This window comes from Lissotriton vulgaris, chromosome 8 (assembly GCF_964263255.1).
Source record: "Lissotriton vulgaris chromosome 8, aLisVul1.2, whole genome shotgun sequence".
In the NCBI taxonomy this organism is placed as follows: Eukaryota; Metazoa; Chordata; class Amphibia; order Caudata; family Salamandridae; genus Lissotriton; species Lissotriton vulgaris.
In genome coordinates this window covers 37118290-37143080 of record NC_141696.1, presented here as the reverse complement: position 1 = coordinate 37143080, position 24791 = coordinate 37118290, and the positions used below count along the sequence as shown (strand labels likewise).

Below are 24791 nucleotides of genomic sequence, written 5' to 3'. Positions count from 1 at the left end.
AAATATTAGCACACCAGTAAGTGACAGCAGTATCAATAGTGTCTCACACAGTCAGACATTGAGGCAATGCATCACCACATGTATTTTTGTGCAGGGGCACCTCCACTAAGAGAGAGAAGAGACTGATAGTCTATTGCTTGTTTATTTCAAGGTTCTCTTTTATTTACTCCCCTATGTTTGGCCGACTTTTCCCCATGTGGGTGGTCTTACTCCAACCCTTTTTGGAATTTTGTCTCGTGATGAACAGCTTAACCCAGAAAACAGTTTGAGAGACAACTTTAAATTGGCATCACAAAGGCGGGGAACATGGGTAGTCTAATAGATAGGTCCTCTCAGTGTGTGTGCACTTGGTGACAGGATAGTGAGGAATGGTTATAGAGTATGAAGTTGGTTCATGTTGTGCGCTTTCAGCATTTGGAGGCCACTGACTACTCTTTGTGTTCTACGGCCGGATGTACAGAATCTTGGCTGCATCATTTCCAGCTATCCCGCTTTACTAACCAGAATACATCAGTCATACATTGATAATGTAGCCTTAATAGATCATGCCCCTATCTCATTACTGCTTGCTGTTAGTGGACACTCATCTATAGCCAGGAAAGGGACAGAATACTTAATGATAAATCTGTGGGTGATGGAGAGAGCGATTATATTACTAAACAGCTGTTGAATAATGACAGGTTGCAAGGTCACTTTATAGGATGCCCTAAAACCTGTGGTCAGGAGACATCTCCTGTTAGCCTCCTCCAGATTGGACCAGGTCAGAGTTGTAGTGTGAGCGAACAGCAACTAAACGAGCTAGAGAGGATAGATAAACAGACAAGTATGAGCAAATTCTGGCATAGGCGTAGGGCTATCAGGGTTCATGTCACGGCTATAGATACCAGTATCGCATGATATGCCCTGCATAGAACGAAACAGCGCTATTAAAGTAGGTGTAACAAAGCTGGCCTATATATTCCCTAGAAACTCTAAGTAAAAAATACTGAAGGATAGGGTGGCATCAGTGAAAGGTCCATTGGCACTTGTATGTACAACCCGGGTATAGCTGGAGCATTTCAGGTCTTATACAAGGGCCTTTATCGGGCAGAACAGATATTACCAACTCACATCTATACTTGTTCAGAAGACTACAGATGAAGGCCCTAACACCAAACAGCTTGATTAATCTATCAGGACTGAGGAAGGAGTTAGGTGTAAAGGCGAAAAATGACTAAGTCTCAGTCGAGAAGGCTATTCGCTACTGTTCAATTAGACCTTCCTTGGAGTCATTGGTTCCCATCGGGCTAGAGTATTTAATTCCTTCAATGACAATGAAAGGTCAGGTTTGTGGTTTAATATTCATCCTGCAGAAATGCAAACATTTAACATCTTGGTATCAACGATCAACACCCGAGTTGAGAGTCAGCTTTCCTTTTCAATATGCCATGGAATTTATAAGCTACATGGAAATGAAAAAAAAATATGGATCAAACAAATGCTTTGCACTAACTATCACCTTTTGTTTAAGGCCATTCTTATAGACCTTCAGATCTGGCATATGGGAGAAATGTATTGGCTATATGGGTTGGCTGCAATTAGGGGAACAATCCCTCATAAAATCCTTTTCTTATTCTATACATTGCAGCTGCTGACACTTATTGCCTTAATTTAATAATTGCAAGAAATTATGGATGCCTTGGTCTAGACATGCGCTATTGATGAGTCCCAGATGATGGTTCCTGATTTGCATATGGCTGGTTCCTCTATGTGGTGACATGGAAGACAGAAAAACGATGGGCAGGAATGTGGCAATCAGTACTTACCAGTGCCTGAGACTAATTAAAAAATATATCCACTAATTTATTTTGTTTTCATTAGTCCAAAACCCTAAGTGTGAAAGGTATGGCCATACACCGACTCCATGTTCACTATCAAATAGGGCACAAGTTGCACCGTACTAGTGAGGCCCAAATATGCGAAACATGTGGTGGGTTTGGTTGTTTTCCTGTTCAGAGCAGGCATGGCCTTGCAGCTCAGGAGCGATTGTTCCTCTTGGAGCAGAACAAAGACTGATTGGATTAAGTCTAGTGATTCCTGAGGTGGCAGTTCTTCCTGGTGGTGGCAGACAGCAAAAGAAAAATCCATTACACCTTCCACCCTAACCAGGGCAGAAGGTGTAAAATCCCTCCTCTTATGGCCTGTACTCATTTGAGCTGCTGGAGGCATGGTCAGCAGAATACAGACTTATGCTCTCTTTGACTGTAAATGCGGTAGGTGGGCCGTCACTTACAAGGACAGGCTCCTCCAGGTATCATGTCTGCCAAACTCTAAATCAGGCCCTTGGTCATCATCCTCTGGGTCTGACATTCATTACATCTTATAAACTGATGTGATGAACAAAACATCATGTGAGGGAGGAATGAGGATCATCATCTTGAAGATCTAAACAAACATGAGTCTTTATCTGTTTCCCTCAGGTGTCGACCTCAAGATCCCAGTTGTGTGTGTAGTTCTGGAGGGAGAACCGGAAACGCTTGATGTGAGTATCTCGAGGCATTTTAGTGCACACCATGGAAGCACCCGAAGCAATTGCCTGGTGCTTGGAATCCAGTGCCCTACAAGATCAAACCAATCCATGGAACAGCCAACATGTCTCACACACACTCAACAGATGCACTCCCACTAGCAGTCTGCTATCAGCCTTAACCTTACTCTTCTCTTCTCGTACCCTCAATGCTACTCTGACTCCAGCCTTCTGGGCCAAGTCTCTTGGAGCATTGTTAACTTGTGGGCAATCAACTCTCTCCCATTATTCAAGACAATGCTGAAACTTCACCTCAATTGACTGAGGATCCATTGAGCTGATCTCATTCAACCCTCCACATACTGTCCCATAGCCTCTTCTTTCTCACTCCTGGGAGCCCAGAGAAGTGTAACTTGTTTACACATACATTTATAGCTTTTTGCCACCTGTAATGCTTTATCTCCTCCATGAAAACCACATGTAAAACATTTCTATTAGAAAGACTGCCAATTTAGTCACACTTCAAACATCTGGTAGATGCATTACATCTGGCATTGCTTAGTTATGAGCTAGAATATAAGGCTGGTCTTCTGTTTCTAGTACATAGTTATGACATCTGACTTCACGTTTAGGTAACACCCATATAATTCTCAGAGGATGTGTTTAATGATCACAATGGAGAACTTGAAGTTTGGCAGCCTCTACTCAGACCCGAAGACTTCACCTGAGTGTTCCATAGGTGTAACTTCAGATACTTGCTTCTCGGTGATACTGAGTTGGTATACATGATGCAGCACCAGGCCGCTCAACCAGATGCCTTAAAGTGCAAATTAAATTACACGTTTTAAATAAGCAAACTCTGGAGGAGGAATGCCAGAGAGCTAGGAGCTGTGTACTGCCTCTCCTTCCTACGGAATGGGGTGTTTTAATGGGTTAATGGTTCCCCCACTTTAGAACAAGCAACAAAACAGTTTGGGAGATCTTTCTTAGTTGTCCAAGCTTCCTTCCTTTCTCTGCCTATCATTTGTAGCTGATTCTGTACTCCACTGGGAACGTTACTGGACCCAGAACCAGTTTGAGTTTGGGCTTTCACCTTTGGCACAACTGACAACACAGGAGTGTTTCCCAATTTCGTGTTCTCCAAGGATTTGGGTGACCTGAGAGAACTTGTGGTGGAACCTTATTTTGCATATGTGAATATATAAGTTGAATAGCCCTCAGACATATGAAGTCATATGGTTTGTTCTTCCACCTCAGTAAATCTCGTTCTCAGACTGCAAATGATCCGCTCTGTCAAGTGACATGGTGCTACATGAGTGACTGACAAGAGTATTATCTGCACCATTTTCACAGACATGCAGTAAGATAGTCAGTCCACACCATACATCCGGTGGGTTAGGCATTGGGCTTAATATCAACACAAGGCATGCACAGTAGATGGGCTGCAGATGGAGATTCTACTGAACACTGTCAGAAAAAATCATTGGAGAGAAGGGTACTTTGCATCGTAGGACTTTAAACTGAGGGTTACATCATATGGCTGAGGATATGAACAGAGCAGTAGATTAATGAGAAGAGCCACACGTGGCAGTTGGGTATAAACATTTAGTTGGTTTGCTTATGATTTAGGAATAGAATAGATCGGAATTTCAGAAAGTGCCTGAAAGATGAGTCTTGTGTTGTTTCCTGAAGGCAGTAGAAGTAAGGTTCCAGCAGCATGATGGCAAGGCATTCCAGGCTGATACTGCAGCTTCAGAGAAGGATTGCTGGTTGGAAACAGCCTTGTTGAGGTTTGGGATTTTCAATAGAAAGAGTCTTATCTTCCCTGAGCTCTAGAGCCTGCTGAGATGATGAAGGATTCTGCAAGGTCTCTGGGTTTAGCGGGAGGACATTTTCTTTTATCAAGTCTTGTAGGTAAGAGAAATGATGTCCTGAGTCTTTGAGGTTTTAATCAACAGTTGAGTATTGCTAGAAAGTCCTCCTTTTACCCTGTTCACCCCCATATTGGATGGAGACGTGTTGGAAAGTGGGTTATTGGTAGGGGTAAGTATGCACTTATCACGATTAATAAGGCCACCAACACAGTATAGGGTCTGTTCAAGGTCTCAGTAAATCAGCCCTCGCTCACCCCTTGGTAGCTGACAATGAGCAGTCAGTCCTAACGTAGGAAACAAGAGTGTAAAGCATTTAAAAACACCAATACATGAAATAAGTAAGACAAAACACACAGTAAACATATCACACCAATTTGAACAAATATTTTTGTGAACAAATTGACACAAAAAACGACAAAATTCCAATGTAGAGAATCGGAGACATGAATTTTTAAAGATTAACCACTTTGTAGTGCTTAAAAACATAAAGCGCCACTCTGGGATATCTGGCTGCACTTGACCAGGGAAAAGTCAAAGTTTGAGGACATATCATCAGCATATTGGTGTAGATTGATGCACGAGTTTCATGTAGACAGTGAATAGTTTTGCATTAAAATGGATTCTTGAAGGACCCTACAACTCAATCTATCTTTGATGCACACTCATCAGATTCTAACTTTAAGGAAAGAAGTGAACCACTTAAGTACATTGCCCTTCAGTCCTGTGCAATCGAGTTTCGTAAAACCTGCCAAGTACCAACCATGATGCTGTTCTCCCTCTGCACTCCCTGTAGACACGGTATTCAATAGGGGTAGACACTCTAGTCCTCCAATGCTCTTTTCCTTGAAGGTTGGCACCATCTGATCAAAACCCATAGCTCCCAAATGAAAAGAGAACTACCTGTTTCAAGCGCCTCGTTTATGTTCCCCATCAACATACACTTACCCTCCACCATCACCATCCACCTTTGCTCCACCATCAAAATCCACTTTCTCTCCACCATCAACATCCACTGTTCCTCCAGTGTTCACATCCACTTTACCTCCCCCAAAGACATCCACTTTCTCTCCGAATAGTGGTAAACTCAAACTCCAGAACTGGCAGCTTATGTGATCCTAGAAGAGAACTATTCAAGAAGAGAATTAAAATTGCTGTACAGCTACCAGAAAATCCTATGTGATATAGTATATTTATTTGGGTTTTTCCTTGTTATAAGGTGCACCTCAGACGCCACTTCTTTTCACTTTTTAGGCACCTTTAGAGGTGTGTTTCTGTAATTTTATCTTACTGTAGCAGTTGTGCAAATTTACATGAATGAATTGCTAAAATGATTAATGTTAAGCCTGATTCCAGTATTTTGGAAAGATTTTAAAAACAATACTTAATACATTAGTTATTAGCATTGAGTGCATGGATCCAACTGTACGGCCAAGTAAATAAATATTCTATGCTGAAAATTAAGTTATTTTGGCTTGGAAACATTCAGTTACACTTAGTTGAGACCTTAGCCAGTAGTGTGTGATGACTTTATTAATGCCCTTTTTATTTTTGTTATCTCATGGTGAGACTTTACATAGTCAACAGATAATGTGACTGATATTGGCCATATTTATTTACATTTGGGATCAACTGAGAAGGCAATATTGTGCTGTATGAATATGTTTATTACAATAATTTTAAATAGTCTTATGTAATAAACTGTATAATGCTATTTTTAGATAAGTGAATACTATTAGAGGAGTGGTAGGCATCCCTACAATTGTTGTACTTGAAGAAAAACCAACAGTACTTATTGTAAGAGCTGTGTCCTGACTGAGAGTGAGGGAACACAGCTGAACATTTTCACATCTCCCTTCAGACCCAGCAGCGCAGATTACGACACACAAACGAGAATTTGGAGTATGTTCTTTTTTAGTTCGCCTTTATTTCAGATAGGTAGCTTATTCTTATGGTTCAGAGCATTGCGGGAATTGCTACTGAGACTGCACTGCGAATGGAACCCAAACTATGCCATGAGATAGTGATCATGGATTCATCCAGCCTAGATAGAGAGGGTGTTTAAGACAGAGACAGAGTAAAACACTTGTTTTTCTCTGCCCTGGGAGAGGAGGTTGGATTCCCAAAGTGGGGAGGACACTCGGGGTGCAGAAAAGAAAGCGTGTTATGTTGGTGTGGACCCTTAACACCAGGTTAGCCAAAAGATACGCGAGAAGCTACCCCCAAATATTTAATTTTGATGAAGTGAAAGTTTCTTTTAAGTGAAGCTCCTGACAATGAAAACCACAGTACTTGAGGCATGATTTGCACTCGTGGCAGCTGCTACCATTGAGCAAAGGTATGTTGGCAGTGGTGTGGGGTTCAGCAAGGACTGATATTGGGACAGAAGGCAGACCCTTTCTGGAAGAGTCACAATGAAGAAGTGAACCACTCTTACTACTCTAATGTGGTGCGTTGATTCCAGAGACTAACTGTGAAACTGATCCTCTTCTGGACGGACCAGAGGTTATTCATACAGATGTTGAATGAGCTGTTTGTTAAGGAGGGCTTCCCACAGAACATAGTACTCCTGCTTAACACTTTATTAATGACAACAAAGTGTAAATATTATCAAGATAGTTCCTTTGCCTATACCATCTCTTCCTCTTTCTTTGAGTATGCTTTTATTAGGTTTTCCTTTCCTTTTTTTACTTTCTACCCATTGTGTTGTTAATATTTCCCTCAGCCAGATAGATCCACCATAGGATTCAGTCAGGGATAGTCAATTGGACAAGTGCATCCCCATTCTTTGCTTTACAGTATCTTCCTTCTTGTATTTCAGGTGATCCACTGCACTATGACCGAAAACACACCGTGTGTTATTGTGGAAGGGTTGGGCGGCATGGCTGATGTCATTGGTCAAGTGGCCACTCTCAACAGCTCAAAGATTACCATCTCCCTAATTCAGGACAAGCTGCGCAACCTGTTCCCTGAAGCCTGTGATTACTTCTCAGATATTCAGATCATAGAGTGGACAAAGAAGGTAAGGCTAGAATGTATCCACCAACCTCAGGTCATAGAGAGGGCAAAGCTGGTGACACCAAAGTGTCTGCACCAGACACATACAATGGAGTAGGCAAAGAAGGTGAGGCTTGAGTGTTTACGCCAATTTGCCAATTTGCTTGCACTCAGGCGCCCTGTATTCCTGAAGAGGCTCTTCAAGTAATGTCTAAACAAATTAGAGTTAAACTTATTTTTATGTTTAAATATTTTTATTAGCATTTTCACAAAACAAACAAGGTAAACATTGTAGGGGTACAATTTTCAGTATCTGATATTGTTTTGCAAGATAGGTATACAGAATAAGTAAATGCAGTATCTTCACACATTTATAGAAAGATACTTATCAGGTATTTATCTGCTTGCATCTATGCGTTGAATTAATGCCCATACCCTTCTGTGGCACAAAGCAATTAACAAACAGAGACCACCCCCACCAACTAACTTCCCTGCCCCCCCCCCCCCGGCCTATCAGTGTAAGACTTTCCTTCTTCGTTGAGTGTATTGACCTCTGATGTAGCCTAAACCGTGGATTGTAAGGGTGTATCTGTCCATAGGTCTGACAGACAAAGGACTCGTAAGTATTTCGGTTGTGTGAGTTCGTGAAATTCAGTTAATAATAGTGAAATGAAAAGGTTCCAGATCTTGGAGAATGATCCTGTGGAGTTGTTCAAAGTGGCAGATATGCGTTCCATCCCCAGAATGTACCAGATCCGATGCAGCCACCCTGTGTGAATTGGGTTGGTGGGGGATCCCCAATGTTTTAATATATTTTGCAGTGCTGCGCCCCTCCTGCTCTTAAGAGGGAAGGTAATCGGGTTAAGGAGACCCAAGATCACATAGACTGGGAGTCGTGGTATCTATGTGTCAAATAGTATATCAGTTGTGTCAAGAATCAACATCCAGTATGCCTTCAGCATTGGGCATTCCCATAGTAAGTGTAGCAATGTGCCTTCTTGATCGCAACCTCTCCAGCACGCTGGGCTCTTATTAGAGTTGTATCTATGTATTCACACTGGGGTAAGGTACCAGTATGTTGCTATCTTCGTGGCTGTTTCAATACTAGCTACATTATAGGCTGTATGTCTAGCTCTGTAATAGATCCCTTCCCAATCTTTTGATGTGAGATCGCCTCCCAGTTGTCTATGCCATCGTTTCTGACTTGGTGTAAATTGTTTTGGTGGATTCGGTCTAAGCATGTCATAAAGGTCGGAGATCAGGCCTTTATCCGATTGTCTGCTAATGAGCCATTTCTCATATTTGGTGAGACGACAGCTCCCTTGTACCCTCACATCTGCCTAAAAAACCCAGTGTCGTAGTTGTGAGTATCTGAACCATTCGGCTTCCGGGATATTGTAATCGGTTTTTATTTTTTGGGAACGGGATGATGCCTGTAAGGTCAAATAAATGACCCACTGAGGTGCATTCAGTGTCGTGCCATGCTTTAAAGGCTTGCCAGGCATGAAATCGCTGTTGCCAAAAAGCTGGGTCATGGTGAGGCCCCTAGAAGTTGCCACATTGTCCCAAGCCTCCATGATCGATTTGGTGATGGGAGAGCCGGCTAGCCCTTTTGGGCGTTGGGGTTTCTTCAAGAAGGGGACTTTCCAGAGAGGTATTCCAGCTAGCGCTCTATCCTGGAAGAGCCATTGTTTTCTAATTCAGATTTTGACCATTCCACTAAGTATCGTAATTGAGTTGCCTTGTAGTATGTGAGAAGGTCTGGTAGCCCCAGGCCTCCCTGCTCCGGGTGGAAATACCCTAGCGCTTTGCCCATGTGTGGTTTTGCTCCAGTTCAGACAAACTGATTGCTTTCACGTTGCAGAGAGGCAAGTGCCCCCGGAGGAGGAGAGACCGGCAGAGTCTGGAAGAGGTACAGGGCTTTTGGCAGTAGAGACATTTTGACTGCGGCTATTCGCCCCAGTAGGGAGAGATGATGTTTATTCCAGGCAGTTACATCTTTTTTAGCCTGATGGGTCAATCTGTCATAATTCAATCGAGTTGTCTGGTGGATAGTGGCAGCTAGTTCGAGCCATAAATAGGGAATGGAGTGCACTACTTGTATGTTTTGCCCTCCCCTAATTGGCATATTTGTAGTGTGTGTAGACGGGTTTAGGTTCAAGATCAGTGATTTTTTCCCATTCATGTGGAAGCCAGAGAGTCGGCCAAAGGCGTCCAACTCAGATATAAGGGCGGGTAATGACATCTTTGGGTCTACGAGAGCTGCTATCACATCATCCGCATTGAGGCTAATGGGATGTGATTTTCCCCAAATGGAATCCCCTTTATTATGGGATTGTCTCAGACTCTTTGGGCCAATGGCTCGATGTATAGCGCAAAGAGCAATGGTGACAATGGGCACCCCTACTGGGTACCCCTCTGGATCGTGAATGGCTGTGAGGCGGTTCTATTGACCCTGATAGATGCTGCAGGTCTGTTGTAGCAGCATCCAATCCACTCACAGAATCTTTTCCTGAGCCCGAATTTAGACATTGTGGGGCTGAAGAAATTCCAGTCTACCCGTTCGAATGCTTTTTCAGCATCTATTGTTAATAGTAAGGCATCCATATGGGTGCGGTGTGCTTGGTCTATGAGGTGGAGGATCCTTTTTGTATTATCGCTGCATTGTTGAGATTGGATAAACCCAGCCTGGTCTGGTTCAATTAGGCTGAGCATACATGGGTCCAATCCAGTAGCAAGTATACCTGTGAATATTTTTATTTTTTTGAAAACCTTTATTGTAGCATTCAATAAAAATACAAGCATGGGCCTACAACCGCAGGGGCCGGCCGCTACACAAAATTAAGACCCACTATATCACGGTACGACACAGCTCATCAGCCGACAACCCTGAGGTCCGGCAGCGATTCAGGATAGAACTTGTATTAGAACGCATAAGTGAGTCACAGGATGAGACAGAGGTTTCATTTTATATTATCTAAATAAACGGATCAGTTGCCATACAATCATACACCTGTGAATATTTTGAAGTCAATATTAAGCAGTGATATCGGGCGATACGAGCCACAAGCACGTTTGTCTTTACCCAGTTTGGGCAAAACCACAATGGAGGCCGCTAACATGGAGGGCGGGATGGGGTTGGTGCTCCCAATGGAGTTGAAGAGCCGGGTAAGTATCGGGGCTAAAATGTGACAGAAATGTTTGTAGAATAGGGCAGGGAAGCCGCCTTGTCCCGGGGACTTAAGTAATTTGAGGCAGGAGATAGCCGTGATAACTCCTTCAATACGTGTGGGGGCATCCAATGATGCAATTTGGGCATCAGACATTTTGGACATAGTGATAGTTTGGAGGTAAGTAACAATGTTGTGTGTAGGGGTGGGCTCAGCTGTGTACACTTTCTCATAAAAGTCTCTGAATGCGTGGGCAATGTGGTGGTCCCCAAGAATTTCCTCTTGTTTGTCCCCCCGCAGTGAGGCAACCTTTGTCCGTTCCTGCCGGGCCCGAAGTCAGCTCGCGAGCATTCTCCTGTGCGGTCACCACTCATGTAATAGGCATGTTTTAGGTGAACTGCAGCATATTCCACTTTATCTAAGTCTAATTTGGCAAGTTGGGCCCTTGCAGCTTTGAGCTGTTGCCATACCCTGGGGGCTGCAGTCCTACTATGTACTCTCTCTAGCTCCTGGACCTGCACAGTGAGTGTGGCTCTAATTTCTTTCCTGCTGCTGAGATGGCTATAAATTTCCCCCGAATAACTGATTTCATGGCTTCCCATAGTGTGGCAGTTGTTACGTGTGCAGTGTAGTTGAGAAGAAAACAATCCTGCAAGCTTTTAAAGATTTGCTGTTCCCCGAATTTATTGTGTAGCAAGTGTTCTCTGAGCCTCTAACTTCCGGGTGGACGTAGGTCTATGAAGAGTGAGATGTGTAGTAGTCAGAGAGAGCTGCTGGCTCTATACTAGTCTTATGTATGAGAGGGTAAAGTACAGTTGACCCTAGAAAATAATCAAGACAGGCATAAGATCTATGTGCGTGGGAGAAAAATGTGTATTGCATAGAGAGGGGTTGCTGTGCTCTCAAGATATCCATTAGGCCATTTCACTCATCCAATTCTTCCCATCGGTAAATAGTTTCCCTTTGTGGGTGTAAGAGGATTGGGATCTATCTCTAGTGGAGTCCATGACCAAATTGAAGACACCCCCCACTAGGATTAAACGGTGTTGCGAGGCTGAGACATCTGTGCGGGCAGCTTTGAGATATTGTTCCTGGCCCTAGTATTAGGCGCATAGAGAGTGCCTATTACCAAATTTCGGGGACCAAAGGATTTAGTGTAGGCTAGCAGCCTACCCTTACTCTCCGCAATTTTCTCCTTCACTTTTTCCCTGCAGCGATTGGATACGAGAATGGCCACACCTGCCTTTTTCTCTCCTGCAGTAGAGAAATACTGAAAGGGGAAGGCTTTGGATCTCATGTGATGAGAGTCTTTAGCTAACAAATGGGTCTCCTGCATTAAGCAGATGTCTGCCTCTGTATGTTCAAGGAAAGACAGGATCTCCCGCCTTTTGATAGGATTATTGAGACCTTTTACATTTAGACTTACAACCTTTACCTCCTGTCTGTTCATGTCAACCATAGTGTATCTGAGCTATTCTTGGCTCATGGAGCAAGCCCTTGTCTACAGATGAAAAGGATGCGTAACAGTTCTTTACAGCAGTAAGTTTGAACACCATTACAATTGTGATTGCATACCAGAAACTCCAAAAGACATTCCAGCAAGCATGTATGAACTTGCCCGGCCCCCCACCCACCCTCCCTAACCCCAACTTGAAACCCAAAATGAACCCCATTGAAAAGTCCAGAACAGGCGGATTAATCTGCGCCTCCTTGGTGAGAGTATGTGAAAGGGGTTAGTTTGCGGCCACCATCAGCTCTTCCACCCCCAGTCCCCCCGCCACCTCCAGCCATGATGCAATGTCACTTATCTGAGGCCCAGCATGGATCAGTCCGCATCCCTGGACCCAGCATTGGCAGACACCGAGTCCAGCGCCGCTTGTTGCTCCTGGGCAATTGCTCCAGTGTCCGGCTTGGATGTGGAGTTGGTTGGTCTCCGTCCACCTACTTGTTGCCACCGCTCTCATTGACGTTTGGGTGTGGTAGGTTCAGCTTGGTTAGGAGATTGGGTGATGTCGATGTTCAGGATTTCGCAAGCTACTTGCAGGGATTGGATCACTGAAATAATATCTACTACCAAAATATCGAGTTCCCAAAATATCGATGACAAAATATCGAGGGACATAATATCGACTTTCTATCTTCACTAAGGTAAGTACAAAAATATCGACTTTAAAATATCGAGTGTTAAAAATATAGACTGTCAAAATATCGATTTTTTTATGTCTTTAAAATAAGTTAAAACTATTATAATAATACATATATTTAATATAAACATTGTTAAAATTATTAAATAAATGTAACATTATTACATAATTAATGTAAGTTTAAAAATTAATAATAATAATACATATATATATAAATACATGTTATTAATAAAACATATAGAATATATTTACCGTGGCATAGCAAAAGGTTTAAATTTAATGTAACCACTCCAGTGGGTGCTACATTACAGAGATCGTTGGATAGCGTAGGGGTAAAAATTACTATTCCCACTCCAGTGGGTGCTACAGTAGAGAAAGCGTACGCCTGTACCCCAAAAACCCAAAACTGACCCTGAACCCTAAAAATATCCCTGTACCCCAAAAACCCAAAACTGACCCTGAACCCTAAAAATACCCCTTTACCAAAAAACCCAAAACTGACCTTGAACCCTAAAAATACCCCTTTACCCAAAAACTGAAAACTGACCCTGAACCCTAAAAATAACCCTTTACCCAAAAACTGAAAACTGACCCTAAACCCTAAAAATACCCCTTTCCCCAAAAACTGAAAACTGACCCTGAACCCTAAAAATACCCCTTTACCCAAAAACTGAAAACTGACCCTGAACCCTAAAAATACCCCTTTACCCAAAAACTGAAAACTGACCCTGAACACTAAAAATACCCCTTTACCCCAAAACTGAAAACTGACCCTGAACCCTATAAACACACAACCCGCTACAGAAAATAAATTTAAAAAACTTAATTATTTATCAATTATTTATTTTAAATTAATTACCAATTATATTTTAATTATTTACCAATTATTATTTAATTAACAATTAGATTACATTTACATAATTAATTAATTATAATTAAATTACTTCCCACCCTATTCCCCTATAAACACACAACCCGCTACAGAAAATAAATTACTAAAAATTAATTATTTATCAATTAATAATTTTTAATGAATTAACTATTATTTTTTAATTATTTACCAATTATTATTTAATTAACAATTAGATTAAATTTACATAATTAATTAATTATAATTAAATTACTTCCCACCCTATTCCCCTATAAACACACAACCCGCTACAGAAAATAAATTACTAAAAATTAATTATTTATCAATTAATAATTTTTTATTAATTAACTATTATTTTTTAATTATTTACCAATTATTATTTAATTAACAATTAGATTACATTTACATAATTAATTAATTATAATTAAATTACTTCCCACCCTATTCCCCTATAAACCCACAACCCGCTACAGATTTATATTACTCAAATATTATTAAATATTAATAACTTACCTTATTTTCGATATTTTTGTTGTCTATATTTTTTCTAGTCTATATTATGTCTAGTCTATATTTTTGATTCGATATTTTGGCTATTCTAGTCGATATTAGTCGATATTTTTGTTGTCTATATTTTGTCTAGTCTATATTTTGTCTAGTCTATATTTTGTCCAGTCTATATTTTTTACTCGATATTTTGTCCAATCGATATTTTGGACTCGATATTATGTCTGTTTACCGCAGGGATTTGATCTGCTGTAGTTTGCTGTTCAGTTTAAAAATTATTCGAAAAGGATGCCCCCACGAGTATGGAATGTTGTGATCTCAGAGGTTGGTCGTAACTGTTCGCAAGTCTCTCCGCTTTTGTAGTGTTATCAGAACAAGGTCCTGAAACAGAGCGATGGGGTGATCCTTATAAATTAATGGTTTTAAGATGAGCTCTTTGAGTTGGAAGTCCGGTAAGTAAGCCAAAATATCCGGAGGTGGTGCTGGTGCTTTACGTGGCAGGCCCACGCGATGTGCTCTATCGATTTTTATGGGAAAATCCGAGTCTTCCTGTAGGATGTAGCGGAAGAGTTCTTGCAGATATTGGGTAATATCTGAGCCCTCCTTGTTAAAAGACTCACACCCCGAACGCGAATGTTGTTTCTTCGAGAACGGTTCTCCAAGTCTTCCGTATGGGATTGGAGATCTATGTGTTGTTCTCTGAGGCGTAATACTTCTTGCTTTAAGTGTTCCACCTCTTCGGATTGCTCGTGTTCCTCTATTGTGGCAACTCTTTCTCCTACCGTATCGATATCTTGTTGAGCTTCTCTGATTTCGCTGGAGACTTCTTTTTTGAGTTCTTGAAAGTCTTCTCTAAGCGTGGAGAACAATTGGGCTATTAAGGTACGAGTGACTGGTTCCTCCGGGCTCCCTGCCCTGAACCCCCCAAATGCCGTTGGCGAGCTGTGGCCCTTCCCAGCTCTTGCCATTTTGAAGAATAAGTCCTTGAAGTTTCTGTCCTTTTTTATCTTTGCAGTGGACATTGTGACAGGTGATTCGTATTGTGGGAGCAGCGTCTGTGTACTTCGGCTTTGCTCTGTGCAGTGGTAGGAAGGAAAGGCTACGACCCGGGGATGGCCTATGCGATAGGAACCCACTCATGTTCAGACACCTTTTGAGCTTTCAGTTGCGAGAACATTTGTGATAATATCCGGGCTCCACTGGCTGGAGCCTCTGTGCGTTCCCCACGAGACCGCTCTCCAGGTGTCCATTCACTACATAACGGTGCGTGGGCTGTTGAGTTGGGCTCCTGAGCAACTCTCAGCTTCACCCACTGCGTATGACTCTGCACCGGGACCCTGGGGCTGGTATGGCTTCACCTGGCTTGGGTAGCATCTGAGTCAGGGCACGCACCTCACCATAGTAGCTTTGCCAAGTTTAGGGGCAGTGATTTGGCACTCCGACTTAAGGTCACTATCCCCTCTGTGCACTGCGGCATAGTAACATGGGCGTTATTTCCGCTCCCCTGCTCCACCACCTACACGACGCAAGGCTCCCTAAGTACTTCTGGCACCCTCCACCCACCTTCCCTAACCCCAACTTGAAACCCAAAATGAACCCCATTGAAAAGCCCAGAAGAGGCGGATTAATCTGCACCTCATTGGTGAGAGTATATGAAAGGGGTTAGTTCGCGGCCACCATCAGCTCTTCCACCCCCAGTCCCCCCGCCACCTCCAGCTATGATGCAATGTCACTTATCTGAGGCCCAGTATTGATCAGTCCGCATCCCTGGACCCAGTATTGGCAGACACCGAGTCCAGCGCCGCTTGTCGATCCTGGGCTATTGCTCCAGTGTCCGGCTTGGATGTGGAGTTGGTTGGTCTCCGTCCACCTACTCATTTCCACCGCTCTCATTGACGTTTGGGTGTGGTAGGTTCAGCTTGGTTAGGAGATTGGGTGCTGTTGATGTTCAGGATTTCGCAAGCTTCTTGCAGGGATCTGATCTGCTGTAGTTTGCCGTTCCGTTTAAAAATTATTCGAAAAAGATGCCCCCAGGAGTATGGAATGTTGTTATCTCAGAGGTAGGTCGTAACTGGTAGCAAGTCTCTCCGCTTTTGTAGTGTTATCAGAGCAAGGTCCTGAAACAGAGCGATGGGGGTGCCCCTATAAATTAATGGTTTTAAGATGAGCTCTTTGAGTTGGAAGTCCAGTAAGTAAGCCAAAAAATCCGGAAGCGGTGCTGGTGCTTTACGTGGCAGGCCCATGCGATGTGCTCTATCTATTTTTATGGGAAAAACCTAGTCTTCCTGTAGGATGTAGCGGAAGAGTTCTTGCAGATATTGGGTAATATCCGAGCCCTCCTTGTTTAAAGACTCACACCCCGAACGTGAATGTTGTTTCTTCGAGAACGGTTCTCCAAGTCTTCCGTGTGGGATTGGAGATCTATGTGTTGTTCTCTGAGGCGTAATGCTTCTTGCTTTAAGTGTTCCACCTCTTCTTCTCTGGATTGCTCGTGTTCCTCTATCATGGCAACTCTTTCTCCTACCATATCGATATCTTGTTGAGGTTCTCTGATTTTGCTGGAGACTTCTTTTTTGAGTTCTTGTAAGTCTTCTCTAAGTGTGGAGAACAGTTGGGCTATTAAGGTGCGAGTGACTGGTTCCTCCGGGCTCCCTGCGCTAAACCCCCCAAATGCCGTTGGCGAGCTGTGGCCCTTCCCAGCTCCTGCCATTTTGAAGAATAAGTCCTTGAAGTTTCTGTCCTTTTTTATCCTCGCAGTGGACATTGTGACAGGTGATTCGTATTGTGGGGGCAGCGTCTGTGTCCTTCGGCTTTGCTCTGTGCAGTGGTAGGAAGGAAAGGCTAAGTCCCGGGGATGGGCTATGCGATCGGAACCCACTCAGGTTCAGCCACCTTTTGAGCTTTCAGTTGCGAGAACCTTTGTGATGCTATCCGAGCTCCACTGGTTGGAGCCTCTGTGCGTTCCCCACGAGACCGCTCTCCAGGTGTCCCCTTCACTACATAACGGTGCGTGGGCTGTTGAGTGGGGCTCCTGTGCAACCCTCAGCTTCACCCACTGCGTATGACTCTGCACCAGGACCCTGGGGCTGGTATGGCTTCGCCTGGCTTGGGTAGCATCTGAGTCAGGGCACGCACCTCACCATAGTAGCTTTGCCAAGTTTAGGGGCAGTGATGTGGCACTCTAACTTAAGGTCACTAATCGCTCTGTGCACCACGGCATAGTAACATGGGCGTTATTTCCGCTCCCCTGCGACACCACCTGCACGACGCAAGGCTTCCTAAGTACTTCTGGCGTGGGTGCCTGGGCGTCTTCCAGCAGTCCCGTCCCTCACGCTGGACGCCACATCGCGACTAGGTCTCGCGCCGGGCCACTCGCGTAGCTGAGGCCCAGGCAATCAGGCCCCTACGCAGCTCTCACCTCACCAGCCCGGGTAGGTCAGGGGTGACGTTAGCGTCCATCTGCGGGCGTGTGCTGCTCGGAGCAAGGTGTCCTCCTATGCTGAAATTAGGAGGTCTCAGGCTCTGATGTACTGACTGTGGAGTTGCACAGCCTCAGTCTTCAATGACGGCAGCCATCTGCAATTTGCTGGTCATGATCGGGCAGCGCTTGCACCCAGCCACACACAGTGTCAGCCCCTAATTCATCTGCATCAGCGGCTCTGTGGGGCGAGACAAGCTTTGCCGGGTTATTTGATGTCCTTTGAAGGGCTGGGCAGTGCAGGATTAGGCAGCGGCAAGGGGCCAGAAGCGGGAACCTGTGCAGAACACGTCTCACTTGCTCGCCATCTTGGCCACTTATTTTTAAAAAACTGAAGCTTGATTTTCGGCAGAGCGTAATCGATGGTATGGAAAAAAAGTAATCTTGCTCAGTAGTGTTATCACTCTATTAGTCTATCCTAAGTGGCGGAGTTGCAACCACTGGAGACACCACTGCTTCTGACATCTGCTCTGACATGCATGGAGGTCCTCTGAGAGTAACTTGTCCTCCATTAAGCCTGGCAGAGTTAACTCCTTGAAGGGCTATCCTCACTTAGGTTGGTGGGAACCTTGGGCTGTTCCCGATCAGCAGAGCCTAATTCCTCCATCAAATAACAAAGTTACCACTAGGGCTGAATCCGAAGAGGTTTTTAGAATGTTCACATAGATTCTATTTACAAACAGTACATCTAAATGGAATAATTTGCATAGTGCTTACTCTGTAATTCTGAAAATTTAGCGTGAACCTGGACCTAGTGTATTTATTCTTACACCTCAGAACTAGGGTGTGTATTAGGCCATGGAGGACATGGCTTCAAGGGCCAGATCTTCAACTCTTTTTAGCGTGCGCAAACTGGTCTTCGATACGTTTGCGCATGCTAAAAACCAAGGGCCGATTTACAAACAGTATTTTGTGAGACGCAAATAAATTGCAACTCGCAAAATACTGTGTTGCGACTTGCTATTAGGAAGGGGCGTTCCCTTTCTAATTGCGACCACAAAGCTATGTACCAATGGTTTGAGACCGCAATTGCGGTTACAAAACACTCGCAAATTACCACCTACTTCAAATATATGTACGGACTGCCAAATATCTCCTTGCAAATTGTGTCGCCTTGGTGACTCACAATTTGCAAGGTGCTATTTGCCATGTACAACAGTGTGTTTTTTCAAATGAAACGTTTTCGTAAAATGTTTTAAGGGCAAGCAGTGGTCCCTGGGACTACTGCCTGCCCTTAAAAAATAATATTGCATGCATTTGCAAAGGGGAAGACGTCCGCTGGGGACCCCTTCCCATTTGCGAATGCATTACCTCCTACTTGAAGTAGGTGGTAATCTGGGAGTGTTTTGCGACCGCAATTGCGGTTGAAAAACAAACATTGGTAGATAGCTTTGCAGTCCCTATTTGGAAAAGAACGCCCCTTCCTAATAATGACTCACAAAACAGTATTTTGCAAGTTGCACAAGGGCCCATGCTTTTTAGCATGCGCAAATGGGTCTAAGGCCTGTATGCGCACGCGAAAAAGCGTTGTACATCTGGCCCTTGGCCCTTAGGATGCTATGTGCATCCATATACCTCTTCACAGGCTGCTACTCTGATGGAAATAAGCATGTACACCCTGCCCTGTGACATTAATACAGGATTTTAAAAATAGTGAAAGACTCTCCTGCATACCGGAAAATTTGTATAGCCCAAGAGAATGCTCAGTGCCCAAAATTCTTGCTTTTGCAATTTACTGATGGGAGAAATCTGACGCGGTTACAGAGTCCTAAAGTACTAGCAACAAGCTGTAGAACCCAACCGCACAGCTAATATGCTGCAGTCAGTAGGCGACCTTATGATCTCAAGGGGTGGTGGATGTCACCACTGGCTTGCATTGTTGCTCCCATTGCACCTCTTGTCCAGTGCCTGGTAAAATCAGGACACTAGCATGCATTATACAAGTCAAATGGACGTAAGAGGCCTGGGTCAAGGAGGTTACACTCACATGCTGCTTCATGATAGCTCTGAACAGAGTTAGGAGATTTCCCACCCTGGAGGCAGGAGGCATTTCTGTTTTTGGGAATAAGCTTGGGATGGCTCTTGAACGGCCTGCTGTCATGTTTGTTCTTATTACATTTCTTATCCAGCAGTCTGATGATGTCCTGGCTGTGGGTGATCCGAGTTCCACTAGAGATGGTGCTCGAGTCTTGATGGCTTGTAAATGATGCCGCTGGTTTTAAAGATGGTGCAGGATTGCAAGGGCAGCTGACACGAGTTCCACTTGGGATGGGGGTGATGTGATCATATTTCTTCAGGCCCTGGATGAGATGTGCTGGGACATATAGGGTGACCCTAAGCAGTGTTTCTGTAGAGTCTGGGAATCCATGGAGTAAGGCATTACCTCCAGCCAAGTGAGAGAATGCAAAGACTTTAACAGCAGTTCTGAAGTCACTTCCTAGGAGAAATGGTTTGATTGTCTTTAGACAAGAGGAAGAGCTTGTTCCTGGCTGAATTGTGTTTTTTGGCAGTGTGTTACTTCTGGGTGAGGTTAGAGTCCAGGTTGAATCCTAATCACTTGACATTCTGTGAAAGGTTCTTGTTATTGAGATAGGTTTGTACTTTATCTTGTTTGTTGTTCTGTCTTGGTTGAGTTGAGTTTCAGGCAGATGCTGCCTATCCAGGTCTGGATGGGCACTCAGTGGACCAGTGGACTATTCCAACTCTCAAACTATTTTTTTTAAAAAACTTTTTGTACACCAGTCCCATTTCCTTTAAGGAACTGGGCTGCAAAACAAAATTGTTTTCTGTATTTGAACTCAATCACAGATATGGCATTTGGCTGAATCTTGCAGGCCACTATTCCGGTGATTGTAGCCAATCAACGTGCGTTGCCATTTGTGACTTACCTCATTAATATTATTCAAATAGGTTGCATTGTGACCCACTCTGATTTCATATTTTGCAAGCTAACCTATAAATATATAATTGGTTTGCAAAACGTCGATGAGAATTTTGCAGGAACTCTTTGCAAATCATATCATTGTACATATGGCCGAAGTACTGAGAGTTACTGATATTATGCTCTACACCATTTCCATTCAAAACTGATGAATTTAAAATTTACTATTTATACATGTTGGGATAAAGCAAGGATTGCTTGTTATCGTTCATGGTTGTGGCCTTTATGTCATCAGGGTTGATAGAATGTGAGTGGAGCTCTCAACCACCTTTGTCCATATTGTAACCGGCCATTTGCTTACTGTGCTTTTTTGGCCGTTGACTGGGGTTGGGGAGACAGATACTCTGCTTGGAATGAGTACTCCCACAGTTGCAACATCTGTTTTTTTGGTGTAAAAGGTGGTTTGAAGGTAGACCCTTTACAGAGTGGCACCAGAGTTTAAAGGTTTATAGTGGCCTGAAAAGAAAGTGTCAGTACAGATTTCTGTGCCCCTATAAGAAAGCACGTGCCTCTTTTTCAACATGGGACTAACGTTGTTCAGTGAGATTGAGATAGTGGCTCTCATATGCAACTAGGGTCCAGTCCCAATGTACTGTTTCTACATTAACACAACCCCTAAACAAGGGGCACCAGCATCCATCAGTCTTGACGCTGTGCCTCATGGGAACAGTCCTGGACTGTAGCTGGACTGTTCCCAAGAGGCACAGCGTCAAGATTGATTTGCAGATTGCTGTGTCTGAACTGGGGTGGTGAAGTGAACTAAAGAATGATGACAGATTCAACCCAGGTCTTTCACTGGGGGTGAGTGTCTTAAAACTTTCAACACTCTGTCCATAATCCCCTTGTGTTTGCTTTGTTTGCCTTAAGTTGTCAGGGTATGCCCAGATATGGGTACCTTGCTCACTTTGCCACTGGATTCAACCTGGCCTGGATGATGAGGGTTGTTAGTCCGCACCCTGTCCCAGGATGCTTGTTTCCTGTCCAGGGAAGACATGGCTCGGCCGTTCGGCCTGGACTGTTCCCATGAGGGACAGGGTCAAGACTGATTTGCATTTAGCTGGGTCTGAACTGAGGTGGCAGAGTGACCTAAAGAACGATGATGGATCAAACCCAAATCTGTGACTGGGGGTGAGTGTCTGAAAACTTTCAGCGCTCCATCCATCATCTCCTTGTGTTTGCTTTATTTGAAAGTATGGCACTCATTTAGCGTTTAATCCAGTTTACATGTCCTGATCCTGAGAGTAAACTGGATAAGTTGTCTGTAGCACTCAAAAACCCTAAACTGTTTTTTAATCATGTCTAGGGTACTCAAACAATAAAGGAAATTTCCTTGGGTATACCCTAAGGATTTATATAAGAACTCCATACTTTGGTTGAGTATTGTATTGTATATTAGATTTCTATAGCGCCTTATCACCCAGGGGTCTCTAAGCGCTTTACAGAGAGTGAGCACCATACTAGAGGGGAGAGAGTTAGGCATTACCCCAGGCCTCCTGAAACAGCACCGTTTTTAGCTTTTTTCTGAAAGATAAAAGGTTTGTTTCTTTGCGCAGGCTCTCTGGCAGTTTGTTCCATGCACTGGGAATTGTATGGGAAAACGTGCGCCCTCCAAAGGAGGATAGCTTAAAACGCGGACAAATCAGTAGAGCAGCATCTGCTGATCGTAAATTCCTGCTTGGGGCGTATTGAACGAAACGTTTCTTGATATATTTTGGGGCTTGTCCGTACAGTGCTTTATGCGTTATGCATAGGCCCTTGAATTTGGCCCGTTGTTTCACCGGCAGCCAATGGAGTTTATGGAGGAGGGGAGTAGCCTGAGTCCTTCTAGGTTTGTTGAAGATCAGTCTGGCGGCGTCGTTCATGACTATCTGCAGTCTGCTCGACAATTTTTGAGGGATGGAGTCCGCCATGCTGATATTATTCTTACAGGGTGTGGATTGGCACTGGTAATAAAGTATGCCACTATACAGAGTGGGTGAGGTGTCCACTCCTAACATCTACTGATTATCTACAGGACCTATCCCAGAGGTTAAACCTAGTTACCTATTTGGTGTTTGATGTTGTGCTTTGGAGGACTCAACTAGTGTTTCCTAGACTCCCGCACTCTCTTTGTGTGTTATTATTTGAAAATTGTCCTCCCTAAAAACTCATCATTCATTTGTGATCACTCAAAATGAAGGTCAAAAAGAGTCATCACACCTTCATGATACAGTATGGGGGTCGATAATGCAACTTCTGTATAGAAGACAGAAGATGAGACTGCTCTATCACTAATCTCTTTCCAATTCACTTTTTTAGATCCAAGACATTGTGCGCATGAGCCAGCTGCTCACCGTCTTCAGAGAGGACAAGGATGGTGCCCAGGATATGGATGTGGCTATTCTCCAGGCCCTCCTGAAAGGTGAGGTCTTTTTAACTGCACGGTAAAGATTTATACTGAATCTGAGGAACACATGGCTGAACAGTTAGGCCTTCGTTTGGAAGACTGCACATCCGTTTTCTTTTAAATGTATATGACTTCTTGAATATTATGGTACATCCACCTACATACTCTCTCCATGGGCATTGGCAAATAACTCATTTGTAGGGTACCATCCTCTTGAAGAGTAGCGCACACTATTGGAATCATTGTTCAGTACTTCTTAAATTCTGTAAATCTTATAATTAGCTTCATTATATATTCCAAAGTTTCTAAGCCAATTAGTTTCTGGTGGAATCCCCCTCGCTTGTAGCACACAAATCTACTACTTAAAAAAATGTAGGAGCAGATTTCAAACAGAAAGACGATTGCTATTTACCAAAGTCACTACAGTTCTAAAGGTTATTGGAACATAAAAAATATTCAAGAATAAATTGTTCTGTCCCTGAGTGCAGAAAGGCTACATCTCCATGGACTTAGATCAGACTGCGGTAGATGTGTTTCAAACCAATTAGGTGACCAATGAAAAATAATTTTAATTGTTTTTCCCTTCTGTGTTCATTGTAGTTCAAAACAAAAACAAATATATGCTAATCTAATTGATTGCGAAGTCCTCTTGGTAAGAATATATCAAGACATTGAAAACATCTTTCGCAGTTTCTGAATAATATGTTATCACAGTTCTGAACACTCATTTCAGGCACCGTTTTTAAAATGTGACACTGCATTTGTTGTATTTAATGAGACAGTAATGTGTTGCCAAGTGTGAACTCACAATAAGAAATCAAACATTGCCTTTGTGCTCAGACCATCTTAACTAATACAGGTCTGTGTCTGAGGTTCTGGCAGATCCGGTCAGGAGAAGTATATGGGTTTTCTGATTGCATTTGAGCTGGTCTGCTGCCTTCTTGAAGTCTCTTTGATCATGTATGACTTCATTGCTCTTCTGAAAGATAATAAACTGTGCTAGACCCTTCAAAATGGGTTGAGGTTGATTCAATCCTTAAAAGAATGATAATGAGATAGAAGGGCGGTGAGAGAGCTAAGTACTCAACCATCAGTGCAATTCTATACCTATCTGAGACATACAGAGAATGTGTTTGTTATTTAAACTGTGATATATAATGTCAGCTTCAGATGTAACTTTATTTATTCATTCTCATCTTCCCCCTTATGCTTTTCAAATCCCTTTGAGGTTGGAGCCAAGACAGCGAATCTCGCACCACCCGCCCTCTGTTTTTTAAAGCGAGGAATGGTGAGGAGGGCCAAATGAGCGGAGCGAAGTTCTCTGCCGGGGCAGTAGGGCTTAATGACAGAACAGATGAATTCGGGAGCGTGCCCTTTTCAAACTCGGCTGCCTCACTTACCAGGCCAGATCGGGCACTGCTCCCGAATTCATCTGTTCTGCCATTAAGCCCTACTGCCCCGGCAGAGAACTTCGCTCCGCTCATTTGGCCCTCCTATCCATTCCTCGCTTTAAAAAACAGAGGGCGGGTGGAGCGAGATTCGCTGTCTTGGCTCCAACCTTTTGGAACTCCCTCCCGGCTACCCTGCGCACCTCACCTTCCTACCTCCTGTTTCGGAAGAATCTTAAAACCTTCCTCTTTACGCAAGCCTACCTGACTTAAATCCCTCTAGTTGCTGCCGTCCACTGTTCACCACTAGCGCCATGAAACCGCTGGGTAAACGAGCGCTGTACAAATGTTTTTAAATTCAAATTCAAATTCCATTGAGGATGCGGATGAGGATTGATGCACCCGCATTGTTCTTCAATGGACATTCAGGGAATCTTAGGTCTCTCGGGAATGGCCAGTCATTTATCTGTTAATTCCATAATCTCACAGAGTATTTTAAATTAAATAGAGATTTACCAGATACTGGAGGAGA

General features: G+C 43.5%; 1 protein-coding gene across 1 annotated transcript in view; it reads left to right on the top strand.

The window, feature by feature from the left end:
- LOC147693337 (transient receptor potential cation channel subfamily M member 2-like) overlaps nt 1-24791 on the top strand; it is a 118210-nt gene that overhangs the window by 43594 nt on the left and 49825 nt on the right. The window contains exons 7-8 of the mRNA XM_086935939.1: nt 7199-7399; nt 22784-22886. Coding sequence (XP_086792065.1) covers nt 7199-7399; nt 22784-22886 — 304 coding nt within the window. The remainder of the gene's footprint in view (nt 1-7198; nt 7400-22783; nt 22887-24791) is intronic.